At 34.6% G+C, this 21664-nt stretch overlaps 1 protein-coding gene across 1 annotated transcript in view; it reads left to right on the top strand.

Annotated features, from left to right (window-relative positions):
- Nucleotides 1–21448, top strand: part of LOC140505811 (sodium channel protein type 9 subunit alpha-like) — a 127640-nt gene extending 106192 nt beyond the window's left edge. The window contains 7 exon segments of the mRNA XM_072612197.1: nucleotides 3461–3565; nucleotides 5487–5795; nucleotides 9237–9290; nucleotides 10428–10564; nucleotides 12294–12387; nucleotides 15908–16178; nucleotides 18182–21448. Of these exon segments, the coding sequence (XP_072468298.1) occupies nucleotides 3461–3565; nucleotides 5487–5795; nucleotides 9237–9290; nucleotides 10428–10564; nucleotides 12294–12387; nucleotides 15908–16178; nucleotides 18182–19320 (2109 nt within the window). The 3' untranslated portion in view covers nucleotides 19321–21448.
- Nucleotides 21449–21664: the final 216 nt, after the last annotated feature.

Below are 21664 nucleotides of genomic sequence, written 5' to 3'. Positions count from 1 at the left end.
TCAGGAAGACATGAGTTCAAATTTTGCCTTGGACACTCACTAGTATATACAGTATTTACACTGAAAGAGTTATTTAATCTCTTCTAGCTTCAATTGCTTTATTTATTACTTTATTAGATTTATAAAATGAGTATCTTCTTACAATTATCTCTTGATTTCACCTCTAAAGAGGCAGAAGGAGCAACAAAAACCAATGATTAAGAAGAGATTCAAGCGTAGCCTCTAAAAACAAATCTATCATAACTAGTTATGAGACTTTAATCTGTAAAATAAAATGGTGCATTGGATTCTTAATATTAATTTCAAGTCCTTAAGACTCTAGGATGCTAAGGTTTACCCCCAAGCCGTGCTTGCCTATCTGCCTATACTAAACCCTCCAAATGTGCTATTTAACCTACTTTTGGCATCCTCGGGATTTGACTGCAGCAATCATCTCGTCTGTTTCATGACTTTAATGTGTCCCTTTATTATGGCTTGTCCCACCCCTTCTATTTTTTTAAGTTTGACTCTGTAATTCTTCAAGCTACATTTTTAATGTCAAACTTCTCAAGCAAATGATCTTCATTTTATACCTCAAATTCTCACCAGTTATTCATTCCTTAACCTTTTTTTTGTTTTATTTTAAACTTAAATACAAATTCAAAAAGAAAAGAAAAACATTGCCATGTACACAGGAGATAATAAGAGATGGTTCAGTCTAAAACAATAGATTTCCATTTCAAGAAAAGCTATATAATAAATACTAAATATTGCTTTTAAAGCTGCTCAGCTTTTCTGTGATTCTTTGGTGGTTTTCTTTTCTTCTCTTCTGTATACTTTTTACTTTATTCTTCCTCACCCCCACACTCTAAGGAAGGCTGCAATTAAGTGTGGAGATACGTGTGTATGTGTGTGTCTGTTCACATATATACATATAGATAGATAGACATCTATGAACATACACATATATACACATAAATACATATATATGTATATATATGTAAAACCATACTATGCTCATTTCCTCCTATCATCTGTTTCTCTGAAGGTAAACAGCATCTTCCTTCATAAATCCAAGTCTTTCTATGTTTTTCCAAATCAAACAACTCATCATTTCCTAGAACACAATATTCCAACCCAATCACATCCCATCTGAGGGATTGTATATGAGAGGTTTGTCCCCAATTTTCTACCTTCTTTCTATTCTTGGCTACATAAGTTTTATTTATACAAGAAAATTTTAATTTAAAAGAATCAAAATTATCCTTTTTTACATTTCAACAATATTCTTGTCTTATAATATAGTTTAAGGACTGATACTGCTGAATATACTTCTTTTGCACCTTTTTTTCTGGTTTCTTTGAAGTTCTCAACCTTTTGTTCTTCCAAATGAAAATTATTAGTACTTTTTCTAAATCAGTAAAATAATTTTTAGTGATTTAATTGGGATGGCATTGAATGAACAGGCTAGTTACATAAAAGTGTCAGTTGTAAATTATATGGGTTTTACCTACCCATGAACAGTAAATATTACTTCAATTATTTAAATTTAAGTTCACTTGTATAAAAAGTGTTTTATATTTATGTTCATATAGTTTCTGTGTCTATGTTGGCAGGTATTTTATACTGTCTAGGTTTTATAAATGGTCTAAAATAATATTGAATAATATTTATGACACATAGTATAATTTCTGTATTTTTCATTTTTGATTAAATCTATTTTAACTTAACTTTGTCTGAGGCCATGATTGCTATCCCTGCTTTTTTTCATACTAACTCATCCTTCTGCCCTTTTTTTTTTTTACATTTGTGCATATCTCTCATTTTTATAATGTTTCCTGAAAGCAACATATTGTTGAATTCAAATTTTTAATCGGCTATCCATTCCTGTTTTATGGGTAAATTAGTCCCATTCACATTCTACGTTACAATTATTTCTGTATATCCTTCTTCCTATTTTCCTCACTATCCTTCTCACCCTCTTTACCCTATCCCTCTCCTCTGCTTTATTTTAATTCTACTTGCTACCTTGCCCTCCTATTCTGATAACCTACCTTTTCCCCTAAGATACCATCCCTTATCCTCTCCCACCACCTTATCCCCTTGTCCTCTTATTTCTTTTTGAGTTTAGAAGACTTTTCTCCCCTTCTAGGTATATATATTGTTCCCTCTTTAACTCATTCCCTATGAGAGTAAGGTTTCAGCACTCTCCCCACTCCTACTAGGTTCTTCTGTATTAATTTTTCTTTTTATGCCTCATTTATATGAGATAATTATTCCTTTTCATCTCTTCCTACACAGTATTTTTAGAATCACCCCATCATACTCAGTTCAGTCCACATCTTTTTTCTAAACTGCCCAAATAATGATGACAATCATAAGAGTACTGCTAATATCTTCACATATACAAAGTAAACTATTTGACCTTATTGAATTCCTTATAGTTGGTTTTTAATATTTAGCTTACATTTCTCCTGAATATTATATGTTAAATTTTCCCTTAAGTTTGAGACTTTGTCGTAAAAACCTGAGAGTCTTTGAGTTCATTAAATGTCCTTTTTTTTCATTTAGGATTATACTTAACTTTTCTGGGTAAGTTATCCTTGGTTGTAACCCCAGCTCTTTTGCTCTATAGAATGTAGTATGCCAAGACCTTTGGAACATTAAGGAATGAAGTGGCCATTAGAACTTGTGTAATCCTTATTGTAGTTCCATGATATCTCTACTTCCACACTTCTGCCCCTCCTTGAAGATTCTTTTCAAGACAAATTCTTTCTTAACTTTCTCAATATTCACCTGAAAAACTGTGACATCTTCTATATAACTTATCTGCTACTTACCATATGTTACTTTTTTGTACCATGGGGCATAATCGTGCCTATTTGACCAATAAAGCCATAAGCCCAATAAAGGCAGAGACCAGATTTTTGGAACCTTTCCAAATTCAAAACCTATTATCCCCAGAGTCTAGTCAAGAGACTCACACATAGAGTATGCTCATAAAATGGCTCCTTTTGAAAGTTTCATGTTTTGTCATATTATCAAAATATGACATATTTTGATTAGGTTTTTACTGTGTATCAGTGAATGTTTTGGCTTCATTATTTGATTTCACTTCATGCAATAATATTCAGTTTCATTCTGATGGATATTGCAAGGTGATATTGCTAGTTGATTAGAAAAATGGTTTTGGTATTAGTTTCAAATTCTCCAAGTGGCATCACTTAATCATTAACTATAAAAAAAGTTTGAAAAATCTATTGAATCTATTTAGTCTTATCACTATTATTTAGTTTTATTTTTATTAACTTCATTTCTTTTGATGCAAGACAAAAGGACTTTCTTCCAGTTATTTATCTCTAGCGATTTCAGTGTTAACTTGGATTGTTTCCTTAAATTCTTCCCAGTAATAGTTTCTTTTCTTCATTTTACAGAGGACTTCGCCAAAATGAATGTGAAATTTAGTTTGTTTTCTACACAGGTCTGTTTTTTCAACTTACTAACCAAGTCTCTTGGATACCAAGGATATGCTGCTCTGAAACCCCTCCGAGCACTAAGACTTTTATCTGTATTTGAAAGAGTGAAGGTAAGAAAAATAACTTACAGTAGCCTATCTGTGGAAAAAATGTGCACAAGATCATTTTTTGTAGAAATGATAATTTCAGTCAATAAACATTTCTTAAGTGCCTATTATATGCCAGGCAATATACCAAGTACTTAGGATACAAAGAAAGGCAAAAGACCATCCCTAGATAGGTTCATGATCTGATTGAGGAGACAGCATGCAAACAAAAATGAACAAACAAACTATAAACAGAATAAACAGGAAATAAACAACAAAAGGAAGGCTCTAGAATTAAAAGGAACTGGGAAAGCCTTCTCATAGAAGGTTAGATTTTAGCTAGGACTTGAAGGAAGTCAGGGAAGCCTAGAGGCAGATTGTATGCTTTTTTCAATAGACTTAAGACCAATGGAGCCAGCCTCTCATTTGATTGCTTTACCACATTCGTACACAATAGTTTTCAATATTTGGATTTCATGGTTTTGCATATCATACAACATATATGATCAGTGTGGTCAAATGGAGTATCTGATAATTGAGGGAGACATCTTAAAGTTTAGAAGAAATTTCAATTTTGCTATTGAGTCAGTTAACAAGAATTTATTAACTGCTATATGCCAGTCATTATACTAAGTGCTAGGGAAACAAAAACATTTTTTTTTAATGAATAAGACTTTCTTTCACAGAAATATCTGATTTGAAAATGAAATCTCTGCTCAATTAAATGTTTTCTTCTACATTTAATCTACAACCATTTTGGTCAAATTTTTCATTAAATTAAGCAATGTAAATTTTTTGCTGTTCAATATACAGTCTAAGATGTTTAACTGAATCAGCCATCAGTTTATGTGTACTTGTAGCAGTGAAATCTACTGACTCACAATGGACAAACTAAAAAAAAAATAAGTTCATATCACTTGATAGTGAAATATAATTTTTAAATCACATAATGAGATGGATGACTATGTTAACATTCAAAAACAAGGTAATAGTAAACCATACCTAAATGAGGTAAAAGTAATTGAATAGTTCACGGCATTAGACTAGAGATGGGTGGTGGATCCCAGATGCTGAGGGTCAATAATAGAATGAACTACTGATCTCATGATTGCCCCTTTTGTGAATTCTTTTGTCTTTTGCTTATATCAATTATATTTGACTACTAAGGCACCAGCACCTCCCAGGTCTATTTTAAAATTTGTTGTTGCTGTTAGCCTATAAAATGAGGTTATTAGATGAATGAGTTTGTATCAGAGGTAGACAATCTGCAGCCTCAAAGCCACATGTGGCCCTTTAGGTCCTCAAGTACAGAACTTTAACTGAATCCAAACTTCACAGAACAAATCCCCTTAATAAAAAATTATTTTGTAAAACTTGGACTCAGTCAAAAGACAACACCCAAGCACCTAGAAGGCTACATGTGGCCTTGAGGCTGCAAGTTACCGACCTCTGGATATCATAAAATCTTTAAGAATTCTGACATAGGTAGTACAGGTACTAGCAGTATTAGGATCCCAAGTTGTGTCCTACACCTTCTCCAAATGTAAGGCAATGTCGATGTGTTATATAAATTGCAAAAAATAAATGATTTATACCATGAGAAGATTTTTTAAAATGTTACAAAGCTACAAGACTCAGTTCTAAAGTTATAATTTGTGAGGCTTTTTAGGTTTTTATATGATACATTGCATTTCATGTATTTTTTCTCTTTTCTGAAATACAAAGATTTAATGAATTCACCTTTCCAATAACGGTTTTATTCTCTTTTTTTATGTTTCATCAGAATTATCTTAAAATTTGGCTCATTTACTCAATGGGGTTTTAAAAGTCTAAAAAATTGGCCTTCCTAATTATTACGGTATATTTGGCATTGATAGTTTCCAAAGGATCAAATGCAAAAAATATTTAATATTTTTTCATGATTTAGATTTTTGTTTTTTTCTAGGTGGTTGTAACTACATTAGTAAGAGCAGTTCCATCCATCCTGAAAGTGCTTCTTGTCTGTCTTACCTTCTGGCTAATTTTTAGCATTATTGGAGTAAATCTGTTTGCTGGCAAGTTCTCAATGTGTATTAATATCACAAGTCTTGAACGTTTTGATGAAACTTCTGTCCAAAATAAGTCTGAATGTGAGATGCTTATGTACATCAGCAAAGATGTGCAACCTGGGAAAATTGATGAAGATGTGAGATGGGAAAATGCAAAAGTGAACTTTGATAATGTTGGAAATGGTTACCTTTCTCTCTTTCAAATAGTAAGTTACTCTTACAGAGTTTTTTTTAAAATAGATTTCTGTAGTATATGAATGAATAAAGAGCAAGGTGTTAATTTTCTGTGTTTTTTATACTTCTAACCAAATATGAAAGTAGAAATATTTCACAAAGCATCTCATGAGAGCTTTATGGGTCCCATGTAAAAATGTGATTTTAATGATAATACAGTTTAATATAGTCAAATATGATTGGAAGTCAACGCTCAAAGTGTATTCATAAATCGAACCAAAAATGGCTTATCTTTTTAATTTGAAAAGTTTATTTAGAACCACAATTTCATTAGCATGTGAATATTTGGTATAGAAAACCCCTTCACCAATGCAGAACAGTAACTTCTCTAAATTTAAGTGTCTTTAACCAATAAGTTAGGTAATTTACTTCTGGCCACACAGTTACTATGTGAAAGATACCTAGCTTGATCCCAGGTCTTCTAGACACTAAGGGCAGCTCTTTACCAAATGGTTTAGACTGCTGTCTTATCCAATATTTTATTTTTAACCAATTACTTGATAAAAGGTACAGTAGGTCTACTTAGTGTACTGGTGGATTAACACAATCTTGTAGGGATAGCTGGTACATCAGAAGGTAGAATCAATATTCATAAACTTGAAAATTACGGGACAAAACAAAGAAAATTAAATGCTCTAGAAGAATAAAAGTAAACTCTTGTATTTAGGTTAAAAACCCAACTGTACAACTACTAGACAGGGGATAAACCAATATAGAATCAACTCATTTAGAAGACCAGGAGGTTTTAGTTGGAGATAAACTTAACAGGAGCCATCAATGTGACAAGAATGCTCCAAAATACCATATAATCTTAGACTGTTATTTGTGGTATCTTAATCAGTTAAAGTAATAGTTTTATGACTGGTCAAGGCCATATCTGAAATATTGTTTTGAGTTCTGAGTGGCACCTTTTAAAAAAGATATCCACACAGGGGAATTACCTAAATGATCAGAAAACTATAAGCAATATCATGGGAAGACAATGTGTGACTACTGGATACAAAAGCTGGTTCCTATGAACTTCATAATCCTCCCCCTTCTACCACCACCTCAGACTTACTATTAGTGCAAGATAAAAATTGCATCTCCTTTTTTTAGCATTAGTGGGATTTCAAAATTATACCTTTGATGGTGGGGAAGGGGTAAAATGTATGTGTACACAAATATATTTGTCAGTGAGTGTGATGAAAAGATATCTAAGCAAGGGGCTATGTATAGCAAACTGGAAATTAGTACCATTATATTTACTACTGACTTCATTGTGCAGTCCAGGTTTCCTGCCAGAGAGTGCTAGAGTTAGAGTAGGAGATAATGGAATTAAAATGAGGTATCAAAATAAGGGCCAACATTACATTTTCTCTTTTTTATGACATAAATTATTCTCTAACTTTTTTCCTGTAGAAGTGCAGTAATTACTGAAGAAGATTCTAGCTTCTATAACAGCCATAATCATGACCAGTTTAGTAAGAACAACCAAAGATTTTAATCTCAAGGATGAAGGGTAATAGATCCTTACCAGTCAATGTTGGGCTTACTCCAAAGTCATCAAAGCAGGATTTTTATGAAGAATTCAACTTTGAAAAGGAAATAGAAGCTCCTTTTATTTTTTATGATGAATAAAGTTGTAATTGTGGAGTCGGCAAAGCAGAGGGATAAAGAAAGCATTTTAAGGTTATGGTGCTTTTCTCAAGAACACTGAAATCATTGCATATATAAGCCATAAAGCATCAATATTAACTGGTGACAGAGACAAAATGGAGGATTTTAGGGACTTTTGTGAATTATCAATGGAATCTTGCCATTGATTACTCAACAGAGACATTTAACATACTGCTTTTATCTTATTAAAGATCTTGTCCTACCAAACTCTTATCTTGGATTGCTTATACCGTTCTCTGATTTTACTCTTACTCATTATGCTATTAAACAATGCTGGAGAACATCATGAAACCATGTTAGCAGGGTCCACTGTGACTTGATTGGCCAAAGATAGACCCCTGCCCAAGCACCCCTTGATGGTTATTTTTTAGGCCTTTATGGCTCAGAGTGGATGAAAATAGTAATTGTTTCTCTTTTGGCTATAAACAACCCTAAGGGTCTCCCTCTCCCAGTTTGTTTTTTTTAATTTTTTTTTAAGTTCAATTTGTTTTTTATCTATTTTCAGTGTTCTACAATCACTACCATACAACCTAAATTTTTTCTTTCCTTCTCTCCCCCTTCCTTCCCCCTCCCACTTCTTCCCTCCCTCCCCAAGATGGTATACAATTTTGTATAGGTTCTGCACATACATTCCTATTAAATACATTTTCACCATAGTCATATCGTATAGAAGAATTAAAATGAATGGGAGAATTCATATAACAAACCAAAGCCTAATACAGAAGAAAATGATCTGAGATAATCTGAAATTGAAATCCATAGTTCTTTCTCTGGATGTGGAAGGCATTTTGCCTTAAAAGACCATTGGGAATTTTTTTAAGCCCTTGAATTGCAATGAAGTTCTAAGTCTACCAGAAAAAATCCTCACACACTATGGTTGTTGCTGTGTACAAAGTTCTCCTGGTTCTGCTCCTTTCGATCAGCATCAGATCATATAAGTCCTTCCAGGCCTCCCTGAAGTCTTCTTGTTCATCATTTCTTATAGCACAATAGTATTCCATTACATTCATATCCCATAATTTATTCATCCATTCTCCAATTGATATTGATTTTTTTTATTAAAGGAGTCATCCCTTGGCTCACTTCTTAAACTCCTCTGGTCATTGAATGGGCATTGCCTCAGTCAAAGTGAGAACTTGGAAAGATTTTAGCTTAAAAAGGCCAAGGTCTTCCACTATATCCTGGGCCATTTCCTGTCATCCGGATCTATATCTGGCCACTGGACCCAGATGGCTCTGGAGGAGAAAGTAAGGCTGGTGACTGCCCAATTCTCCCTCACTCAAATCCAATTCACTTGCAAGTCATGGCATCATCTTCCTGATGTCATGGTCCTCTTCCAGAACAAAGGACAAGCCACACAGATACAATTTAAACCAGGAAATTACTACAACAAGGCAATCAACTTATATATCCTTAATTGACTCACTATTCCATTTACAACAATGGCTTTTCTTAACCTTTTCATTCCTCCTCAAACTTCCATGGCTCCCTTATCCTGACCCTCTCCTCTAAGAACTTTGATTCACAACCACAACAAAAACATAACAATAATAATAAGACTATTCACTCAGTGAGGAAGAAATTTATCTCCTCATCTCCATCTCCTGGCTTCTCTGACTTCCTTCAATTTCCAGCTAAAATCCAATGTTCTATAAGAAGCTAGTTGACATGACTTGTCATTAACTAAGCTTGATTTCTACCTTGTTCTTAACCTTGTGATTCAGAGGCAAATTTCATAAATGTCATATTTGCAGGCCACATTTAAAGGATGGTTGGGGATCGCATATTCAGCTGTTGATTCAAGTGATGTAAGTACAGAATGATTGTATCAATAACAGTCCCATTGATAGAGCACTTTATGGTTAACAAAGCATGTTTTTCAAAATAACCCCATAAGAAAGATTGTCCAAGAATTATTATCCCCATTTTAGAGATTAGGAAATGAAGGTTCAGAAGAAGTATTTTGACCAGTTACAATCTAGGACGTAGTAGAGATAAGACTCAAACCAAGGTCTGCTGATCTCAAATTCAGTGCTCTTGCCCCTACAACATATTAGGTCCCTCCTCTCTCTACATCTAGTCATCTAAATAAAATAAGACAATATTTTAAAGTGCTTACCAGAGTGCTTGGCACATAGTAATTAATAAATGCCTATTGATGGATTATTGGTTAAGTAAGTGCTTAATAAATGCTTATTCCTTTCTCTTCCTAAAGGAAAACTAAAACTTATAATTACACAGCACTTTAATATGTCCAAACCACCTTTCTAAGAATCATTTTTGAGGGAGATGGTATAAATAAATTATCCTATTTGAAGATAAGGAAACTGAGCCTTAGACAAGTTAAGATAAATCATTCCTAGTTGCAGAATTAGTCTGTGTCATAGTCAGGATATAGACTATAGTTTCCTTACTCCAAAGCTCACAATTCTTACCTCTACATGATACTATACCTTATCTAGAATGTATGTGTGTTTTTGCGTGTGTCTGTGGGTGTGCCTCTGTATGTGTGATAGAGAGATGAAGAGAGAAAGAGAGAGAGAGAGAGAGAGAGAGAGAGAGAGAGAGAGAGAGAGAGAGAGATTGAGATTGACCCCTTTAGCAATCTGACAAAACCCATGAATCCCTTCTCAGAATAATATTTTAAAATAATTGAGAAAATGATAAATTTGAATCAGAGTTTAGTGAACAGAAAAAATGATTTTTTTGTCTAAGTTCATGGACCTTCAAAAACCTATCATCAGACTTCCAAGGGGTTAAGAACTTCAGGTTAAGAATCTATGTTGTATGTTCTAGATTATGAATCTTTAAAAGTAAATGAAAGCAAAATAGTAGTTCCCAGATTATGGGGCAGGAATATAACATTCAGGATAAGTATATGCATTTTTTTTTGTAAAAAATGGAAGATGCTATCTAGTCATTGTTGATGTTTGCTAATTTTACAGGTAGATGAGCAGCCTAAGTATGAGAACAAACCCTACATGTATCTTTACTTTGTCAGTTTCATCATCTTTGGAGTGTTCTTTCCACTTGTGCTCTTCATTGGTGTCATCATTGATTATTTCAAACAAGAAAAAAAGATAAGTATTCTTGTCTTTCCCTACTCAAGTCACATGGGTTCTATAAAAAAGCATTTATGTTATATAAGAAATCATTTTGACAGTACGAATGTCACATGAAGAATTCAATCCTTGCCCTTGAGGAGTTTATATTTTTTATGGGAGGATACTACATATACACAAATGAGTATAATATAAGGAAGACAGTAATGGCACAAAAAAAGAAATCTAAACAAAATTCTTTGAGAAAGTGTGAGGAGACATTACATTCATTGGGAATGACCAGCGATACCTTGATAAAGGAGGAGGCACCTCAGCAGTGCCTTCAAAAAAAGACAAATCTTAAAGTCAGAAATGAGAACTTTAAAGAATTCACCTTGTTCTATTTAATCATTGGGAGAATCGTTGCCCATTTGCAGTCCTGTGACATCTTTCACATTCATAATTACTCAACAGTCTCCAGCACTAATACAACTTTTTTTGTCCACAAAGTCTCTCAATACCCTTGATGTAAATGCTGCAATTGAGCCTGGGGCTAGGGACCTGTACTCACTGAGATCAGCTAAACACTGATTTCTTACAATCGCCTCCAAAATCTTGGATTTGAGTTCTGTGCTAACTATTTTTTTATTTTAAATTTTATAGTCTGAAAATCATTACACTGGATAGTGCTATCTCCTATCAAATACAAGATGAATGGTTTTACAGACTCTGAGAGATCTGTGAAAACCAAATGAAGGCATAATCAACAGCAGTAAAAACTGCAGAGAATTTTGAGTCACTGAGGCCTGAAAGAAAAACATTGAATGATCTTATGAATCATTAGTAACCTAAGAAAGGAGTTGTAGTTGAGTATCAAGGGTAAAAGATAACAAGAGCTTTGTCATCTCTGGAAACAATTTGGTCATCAGAATGTAGAAACTTTTATATGAGCCCTAAACCTCAAAAGAAAAAGTACACTCTAGATTTTTCACCTCATGAAATTACCATTTATTTAATTCAATTCAACAAATATTTAAGTGCACGTTACATGCAGACCACTATGCTAGGTTCTGGGAAGGTATGAAGTTTAATTAACATTAGTTTCTGCTTTCATTGTCCTTTTGTTTTAGAAAGCAATTATGAAAAATCCACAGAGGATAGATAACAATATATTTATCAGTGGAATGCCCAGAAAAGTCCAATAGCAGGCAGAAAATGTAATCAGAGTAAGTCTAAATCTGGGCAGTGAAGTAGCTCAGTGGATAGAGTGTCAAGTGTGCAGTCAGGAAGACCTGAGTGCAAATCTGACCTCAGACATGTATTAGTTGTGTGACCTTGAACAAGTCACTTAATCCTGCTTGCCTCAGTTTCTTCATCTATAAAATGAGTTGGAGGAGGGAATGGTGAAATACTTAAGTATTTTTGCCAAGAAGAACCAAAAAGGGACCACAAAACATTAGATACAACTGAAATGACTGAACAACAAAATGTCTGAATCACATATAGGTAAAACCACAGTCAGGTAATGGATTCTGTCATTATTGAACTACATAGCCTATTCGTTTGATGTATTTACTGATGTACATGGAGCTGCATACAAATAGAGCCTGTAGTACAGGTTTTATTTACTTTTATAATTCATATAATCATATCCATTTCTACAAGGGTCAAATTCTGCATGTTGCTATGGCTCTAAAAACGTGTTATTGGTTTGGAGAAAACTGAGGTGATGAGTATGAGTTTAAATAGTTTTTGTTCATTTTTTTACATTAGAGGTCAATCCATCTTTATGACAGAGGGGCAGAAGAAATACTACAATTCAATGAAAAAGCTAAAGTATAAGAAAGCAATACCGCGCCCAGGGGTAAGCAAAATTTCTATCACTTACACAGATTTTCAAAAGATGTTTTCTATTAAAAGCTTTTCTTTTTCAAAATATTAAGTGATAAGTTTTTGCTTTCTGAGCAAATATATAGCCTTTGATTTTAAAATAGAAATTATTGGGATTTCACAATATCCTTACCTCATCTACTCTTTTTTACCATCAATAGTTACGATGATATAAGAATTTATGTCTAAAATTCTTATCCAAGGCTACGTTGCCATTCATCACCTTGAATTATATACAAATTATACATATTCCAGTTATTTCTCTGATCCTTCTTAGCATGTCTATGGTCATAGTCAATTGAAACAGCTCCTTGCCCTTAAGTGGCTAGTTTCCTAAATTGCTATGGTCATACAAATTAATAAGAGGACAACCATCCTGTGTTGAACCTCTCTGAACCTAGCAAGGCCAGGCTTTCGATGACATTCTGTCAATGAGCTGATATTTAAAGCCTTTCAATTTGGGAAAAACTATTGAAGTTTGTGCTACACTGGCATAGCCTTGGATAGCACAGAATCACCACCACACGCTAATAAGGTTTAGTGTTAGTTCATTAGTGGAGGAGGTGAAATGATATAATGAATAATATAATACCTTTTCTAAGAACCATCATTCATTCAACACATTTATTGAACTACTTGAATCTTTGATTCTAGAGATCTGAGGGATCTTAAGCCTCATTAAATTAACCTCCTAAATTTTACAGATGATGAAAAAAAAATGAAAACCAGAGAAATTACGTGATTTTTCAGAGGGATAGAATCACTAAGTATCAGAACTCAGGATGGAAACTTATCTTTTTACTTCAAGACTATTGCTCTTTCTATTATGCTTGTAGGATTATAGATTCACAGTTAGGAAAAACGATGTCAGAGGTTGTCTTGCCCATATGCCTTACTTTACAGAGGAAACATACCCAGAGAGATATTAGGTGATATGCCCGAAGTCATGTGAATAGTGAGGGGCAGAGTTAGAATTCAAATTGAGGTCTTCTGACTCAAAATCAAGCACTCTTTTCATTGTACCAACTATACCCACTGAATCCAGTTCTGCCTTCTGGTGACACTCTTTGGATATTTGAAAATAGTCATGATGATTTCATTTTGTCCAGTTTTAATAAGCCTAATTCCTTCAGTGAGGCCTTATATGTTATCATCAGGATTCGCTGTCGGTGTCTTCATTCTTCTCCTCTGTTAATGATCCAGGTTGTCAAGTCCTTCCTAAAATACTACATCCATACCTGAATACATCATTCTAGAGGTGGTTTCTCCAGAGACAAGAGCACAGGACTATAACATTGTTCATTCTGAACCATATTTTTTATTCATGAAACCCAGTTCAGTTTAGACTTCTTCAGTTACCACATTATACATTCCTGAATGATTGAGTTTGCAATCCTCTAAAACTCTCAAGTCCTATTTTTACTATTTGGACTTGGATGAGTCTGTTATGCTGAGATTTAGGGAGAAGTAGGAGCAAGTAGATATATCTGTGTTAGAAATGGTACTACTTTGAGAATCCCTACATGACAGGAAATTGAGCCAGATTCCAAGTATGTGAAGAAAAATCCCAATTATTAGGGGCAAGTCAGATCTCTTTGTTGCCCACAGAATCTAGGTGTAATTTAACCCTTGACCTTGTTGACCTCACTGTCCCTATTCCTCCAGTGCCTTGAGAATGGCTCCTAGGTTTTCCAAAAAAGATCGTTTTGTCTTGTCTCTCATTCACCTGTTACTTGTAGACTTACATTCCCCCCAGGCAGCTTTATTACAATATGTACGTGTTTGTACATGTAAATATTTTAAAGAATTTGATAAAGCCTTTCAAGCCAATAAAAAATGCTATCTTATTTAACTCAAAACATTTTTCTAGACTCAAGATTTTCATTAAACTTCATTCTCTTTTCTAATATAATAGCTAATAGAATCATAGAATTTGGAGTTTGATGGGACCTCAGAAAGAACCTAATACAACTCCCTCATTTTACAGATGAGGGAACTGAGTCTTGGAAGAGCTGTGAGAATTGAGAAACTAGAGGATATTGAACCCCTGAAAACTTAGGCATTTTTTTCAAAGAACAGTCAGTTCATAGATGATAACTCAATGTAGGTTTTCTACCAGAAGTTTGAGTCACATAGATTTACTGGCTCATTGATAGAGAAGGCTATCTACCAAAGACTCGATCCAGAGACCAGGAAACATTACTCAAAAAATAATAGCCTGAAGACAAGAGGCTACAGGAAATGGTCCTGCTTTGTGTGCCAGAAAGCTTGATAAGTAGAACAAGAACTCCACATTTAAAGACCAGACCTCTGCTAGCCAATATATTCAAAGGAATTGACAAATTGTTCCTAATGGTAAGGGAAAAATATCATAGGAGAAATTACAGATTTTTTTCCAGAAAGTTTTTTTTTAAAAAACTTAATCCAAAGGCTGGAAATGCTGAGTGCATCTGTGTTCTAGCCGTAAAGCAAGTCTTGGCTTTAAAATAAGAAAGCATGGCAAATCCCACTCTCTCTATGAAGAAAAGACAGCATCCCAGGTAAGAACTATATCTCAAATGAGAAGGGGGAAGTAGAAGGAAGCTGCATAACCTGACACCCAAGGAAGCTGCACCTAGAAGCAACAGCCACAGAATCAGGGAGCCAGTAATAAATAAAAGCTACATATCTAGTAAAGACTATGTACTACATAAGATAAGTGTGGGCAAGCTTAATGAGAATATCACAATGATGCAAATGTAAAACATCAGCAGTCCTTTTATTTTGAAGGTATAGTTGCCCTTCTATGTCTTCCCAGCCACACGTTTCCTATTTGTGATCCAACCCATGTGATAACTTGAAAGTGTTTGTTCTCTATATTTGTACCTCTCCATGTGAGTTGGCTTTTTATTCTGGTTTTCCCATTAATGTTATGGCTATTTGTGGGACAGTGTGTATACACAGGTTTCTAGAAGAGATGTTTTATTGCTAGTTTTTTTAATCTATTTTTTTAAATGCCTTTCATTTGAACACATCATATCCTTTGATGATTAAAGAAAAAGACATTAGTGAGGATTTGTGAGACAAAATTTAGAGTAGATGTGTCTCCTGAAAGTATTTTGAAGTTGGGACATTCCTCTCTGGAGGATCCATATGTTAGTAGCCAGGTAACTAAAAGTGCTCCAATTTGGTGCTATATTTTGGCCACAAGAATATTGTAAGGAACTTTGTCAGATGCCACTTTATTATATCTAGACCTTGTCCTGATTTATCATTCTGAAAGCTTTATCTGAAAGAAAATGTCATTACTGACATGACTTGTTCTTGGGAAACCCATAATGGCTTTTAATAATTGTAACTTTTCTTTCTAAGTGCTTGAAAATAATGTATTCTGATATTATGATAGGAATCAAAGTTAAATTTTATTGACTAAAAAGCAGATTTTATGAATATAATGATTTTCAAATATCATTTGCAAGACTTCTATACATTTGATATTCTTTTCATTATTATAGAACAAATTCCAAGGATATATATTTGATCTTGTAACAAAAGATGCTTTTGAGATTACCATCCTAGTACTCATCTGTCTCAACATGATGGTTATGATGGTGGAAACAGATAAAGATAGTGACTATAAGACTGGAACTTTGTACCAGATCAACCTAGTGTTCATTGGCCTGTTTGCTGGAGAATGTGTGCTAAAGCTTATTGGCCTCCGCCATCACTACTTTACTGTAGGCTGGAACATCTTTGATTTTGTGGTGGTCCATATCTCCATTGCAGGTAAGGATGTTTCTTTTCAAGTGCCTGTACTGATAGGAAATCCAGCAGACAACAGCTTACAAGCTTCCTAACCTAAATCTGTCTTTTTAAAATATTCTGTTTTGTGTGATGAGGGTGCCATTTTTGTTTTTTTGCCTTGAGTTCAAAATGTGGCCTCAGAAACTTACTAGCTGATCACTTTCTGGTGAACAAAGTCAAAGGTACCAAAAAGGAAATAAACAAAGAAATCAGTGAAAGTCATGCTCACTCCACAAACAGAAACAATGAGGAGAGCTGTCACTGTGGTGACAGAGAGCAGAAGTGTGTGGCTGCTGCATCAGTCTCCACACTGGCAATATAATAGTGGACATTCTCATGTACTACCTCCCTTGAAAGTGTTTAATAGTATCAGAGTCAGCACCGATGTGATTCACCTCTTTGGTCTGAGGTACTTGCCTTGGCATATTTGGGGCAAATTCTTACAGCAAAAGCACCATGGGAATTGCATACATGAGGCTGGAATCAAGACCAAAGACTTAGAAAATTTTACCCACAGTGGTTGCAGGATTCTATTAATTCTCATTAAGTGATGATGATGGAACCAATCAAATAACTTGGTTTTAATAGCTATAAATATAAAGATCAATGTTATTGTTCTTTAAAAGAAAACCTTCTTCACAAGTAGGAAGGTAGCAGAGGTTTGGCTAAGTTATAGTCCATAGAGAAAGGATTTCAGGGTTTAGAGAACTGAAAGCTTAAGATTGATCACCAAGACAATGGCAACCACAAAATTTGGGAGCTGTGTGTCTGTAATCAAGAAACATGGCCTTGCTATCCTCCACCCTGGTCATGCCACAATTGGTGCTACATTTTAAGAAGAATATAGACAAATTGGAGAATATCTGGCATCAAGAGATCACGGAGTCACTTAAAGGAATCAGTCTGGACTGAGAACATAATAGCACTCTTCGGATATATAAAGGAATTTTGCTATCATTCAGTCAGTCAACATGCGTTCATTAAGCATGATATCCTAAGCTCTGGGGACACAAAAAGAAGCTTTGTTTTGTTTTTAAACAATTCATGATCTGAATAAGCTCACAGTTTCATAGGGGAAAGAACATGCAAAAGACTATTTCCCAAAATTACCTATGCAGAATAAATTGGAGAAAGTCAAAAAAGGGAAGCAACTAGCATTAAGGGGTAACAGAAAGGTTTCTTGTGGAAGCTGAGATTTTAGCTAGTACTTGAAGGAACTTGGGAAATCCAGGAGATAGTGAGGGGAAAGGATAGAGTTCCAGTCATGAGGGACAGACAGTGGAAATGCCCAGGGTTGAGAGATGGAGTGCCTTAATCGAGGAATAGCAAGGACACAAGCGTGACTGGATCTCAGAGTATGTGTATATGATGAGATGGAATAAGTCTGGAAAAGTAGAAGGGGACCAAGTTATGAAGGTCTTTAGATACCAAAGAGAAGATTTTATATTTGATCCTGAAAGTGATAGGAAGTCTATTGAATGGAGGGTGAGATGATAAGACTTGCACTTTAGGGAGATTAATTTGGTAGCTTAATGGAGAATGGAATAGAGTTGAGAGTGACTTGAGACCAGGTGACCAATCAGCAGGCTACTGCAATAATCCAGATGTGAATTGATGAGGACCTAGACCAGGATAAATGTCAGAGAAGAGTGGAACTTATATAACAGAGAGGATTTTTTGACAGAATGGATATGAGGAAAGAGAGAGAATGGGAAGTTCAGAATGATACCCAGTTTCAGAGCCTGGGTGACTGAGGATAAATAAAGGATTGAGTACCCAGAATCAAGTATATCTCTTCCCCTTTGCTTTGGATCCCATGTTTCAATAGCTCACAGTATTACTATGGGTGGCACTTTAAGGAGAAGGGGACAGTCAGGGCTTACTCCTCCTCTCATTATTGTAGCCGATCAACCACTCAAAGCTGCAATTTGTGAACTCACAATATGTTTAATTTTTTTCCTTTTTTGTATTTGTTTTTTCCAAAGTTATACTACTAACTGATCTGACGCACATGTATTTCCTGACCTATGGCCAGATGCAAGTAATCCGTCTCATCAGGTGTGGAAGAGTCTTGAATTTCATTAAAGGAACCAAGGGCATAGGAACACTGCTCTCTGCAATGATGCTGTCCCTTCCTGCTTTGTTGAACATTGTGCTTCTTCTCTTTTTGGTCATGATTATCTATGCTATCATTGGAATGTACCAATTTGCTTTTGTTAAGAAAGTTGGTGGAATTAATGATATGTTCAACTTTGAAACTTTTGGCAACAGTATACTTTGCCTCTTCCAAATCACCACATTTGCTGGCTGGGATGGTCTCCTAATACCAATCCTTAACACACAACCACCAGACTGTGACCCTGAAAAACTTCACCCAGGAATTTCTTTGAAAGGAGATTGTGGAAGTCCCTCTTTTGGGATTTTCTATTTTGTGAGTTATCTCATCATATCCTTTCTGTTGCTTGTAAGCATGTTCATTGTCGTTATCTTTGAGATTTTTGGTGCTGTAACTGAAGAAAATGCTAAATCCTTAAGTGAAGAAGCCTTTGACAATTTCTATGAGGTTTGGCAAAAATTTGATCCTGACACAACTCATTTCATAGATTACAGTCAGCTCTCGGATTTTGCTGCTTCATTGGACCTACCTCTTCTTATAGCAAAGCCAAACAAAGTCCAGCTCATGGCCATGGATCTGCCTGTGGCAAGAGGCAATCGAATTTTCTGTCCTGATGTCCTGTTTGCTCTTGCAAAACGTGTCATAGGTGAAAGTGAAGAGTTTGACTGTCTACGTTTACCCATGCGTGAGCAATTTCTGTCATCATGTCTCTTCCAAATTTCCTATGAACCAGAGCAAGCTCCTGTCGTTCAGCATGTTTTAGGGGAACATATATCAGATACACATGATAATAAAGAAGGAGATAGAGAGGATCCCATTATTAAAGATAACATAAACTTTTATCAGGTTAATGAGAACTCTGCTCTAGAGAAAGCAGATGAAATAAACCATTCCCCAACTTTAATAACTTCATTGGGTAGTATAATAGAACAAGAGAGAGAGAAACATGAAACTTATCAGACAAGAAAGGAAGACAAAGGCAAAGGTGACAGGGAAAAGGAAAAGTAAGTAGAAATTCCATCTTGTCAGCAATTGGTTAAAATTTTAAAAATAACCAATTTTGAAGACAGAATTATTTTAGTAAATCTATGCCAAAAGAACTTTTTGGGGGGTTGTTTTTGTTTGTTTTTACCAACATAAGATTAAGGTTGATGCTTCTAACAGTAGTGACACTTTATTGACTGTGATTCCATGTCAATGCAACTTTGATACAGTGGCATTATTTGCCATGTTTCTCTTGCAAAAGAGGAATGACAAAAATCAGCTCAGAAAACCAAGGACGAGGCATTGAGGGAGGCAGGATCTAAATTTCTTGCATTTAATAAAACACAAGTAGAATATTTCACTTCACTCTCTTTTCGTAGAACTTGTCCCATTTGCTCTCTGCTCCACCCACCAACACATGTAGATTAAGAAACACAATTATTGGAGAGGAGAGATAGTGCTGATCAAACAGCAAAATTAAGTGTTTTTGCTGATTCCCTGAAATACTGTGATTAAAGTAGTTGCAGCTACTGAGAATTTAGCTCACACACAGGAAAAGCATGTATTGGAACCACAAGTCTTTGCATAGAAAAGTTTTGTCAGTTTTGAGGTATCTGAAATGTATTTCATATTGCATCTGAATTAAAATTTGTATGCCTTGAAGTCCCATGGGATGTCCCAAATATGTAAACTGCTGACTTTTAATAATATTTTAACCATTCATTCTCAAAAGTGCAGATGTCACTCCAGCTTCTGTCCCATCATGCTAGCTTCCTCTGCCTAGTAATCAATATTTTTGTAGGTATGATAGAGCCCTTTCACAGTCTGGTAAAGTTTATAAATTGCTTCTTAAAATGTTTTAAATACATAAAATAAAATACTTAGGATTACAAAGGAAAGCAATTATATTGAAGTACATATTTATATATGTGAATACATACAAACACATATATGTATGCATACATACATGCATGCATGTATATTCAAGGAACCCAGGTAAAGAACTGATACACACTATCCCCACACCTTGATGTAGGGAACATTATTGGCTACATTTTCTTATCAAAACACAGGTAGTCAATGCAGTGAAAGAAAAAACAGCTAATATTTTCTTGATTGTTTTCAATGAAACATAGCACTGCACCTAAAATACCTAGAATGGCGAACATACTAGTATTTCTGCTCCCATCTACAAGCATTTCTTACCCATCTTTCAACTCTTAGAACAGTTGAGATTTTAGCTTTCTGTGAAATGCTTGCTTATTTAGAAATAAATATAAGATACTATGATGCATATCTGAGAAAAGATATGACAGGCACAATATTTATCACATTACATATCTATCAGCATAATACAGTGCCAGGTACATAACATACACGATCTATAAATGTCTTTCAATTACATCATTGGCAAGCTCTAAAACATTAATAGAGTACATTCAGGATCCTGCAAGTAGCAGTAGTTTGAAATTTATAACAAATATATGTCTTGTCTAACTATTTTTATCCTTCTCTCCCCACCTCCTAAAACCAAAGTGTGATAACCATTACACCCTTGAGAGACACTATGCAAATACAATTATTTTCTACAATACAGGGTTAGAATCATAGCTGCATTGTGATATAACATAACAAGCAATGGTACCTAACTCGGAAATAGAGCCCCTTCCTCCCCACCCACCCCCAAAAAGAAATTACTTAGTACTTTATGTATCTTTTATATTCACTTACCTGTTCTATATGCTTCTCTCTAGTAGAATGTAGAATCCCTTCCAGACAGAAGGAATTTTTTTTCACTTCATATTCTCCTTTTCCTTTCACAGCACTTGGTGTATATTAAATACTTGATAAGTGCTTGTTGAATTCGATTGATTATGAAAACTATATTTCTAATACATCTGTTGAATCATCAAACACTTGCTTCAGGTTTTTTTTCAACTAAAGTCAATATTTGATTGCCTAAGTGCTTTGAAAATAGTTCCAGCAAAATTTTGAAGATATTCTGCATTTAATAACAGATGGTAAAGGTATTATGTATTTCGTGCTAAATATTATTTTACTCGGTTCAAGTCAATAGAAACTTTGCATTAAAATTAACACAATGAGATGTATGTTCTTTAAATAAATGAAAATTAATCATATACTATAAAAATTTATGACTAATTGTCCATTATTTTTCTTTGTAACTGAATGCCCTATTGTTATTCAGGTATTCAAGTTATTTAAATCTATTTTTCCCAAAATTCTTATATAATCCCCATTATGCCTAGAAGGAACTGAGACACTCATTAGCTTCATCCTCCTGGAATCTCTCTACTTACCTTCAAAGCCTCCCCCAAAACCACCTCCTTCTCTGAGAGCTGTAATC

Source organism: Notamacropus eugenii, chromosome 5 (assembly GCF_028372415.1).
Source record: "Notamacropus eugenii isolate mMacEug1 chromosome 5, mMacEug1.pri_v2, whole genome shotgun sequence".
Taxonomy (NCBI): Eukaryota; Metazoa; Chordata; class Mammalia; order Diprotodontia; family Macropodidae; genus Notamacropus; species Notamacropus eugenii.
The sequence above is the reverse complement of the archived record's forward strand: the minus strand, read 5'-3'. Positions and strand labels throughout refer to the sequence as shown.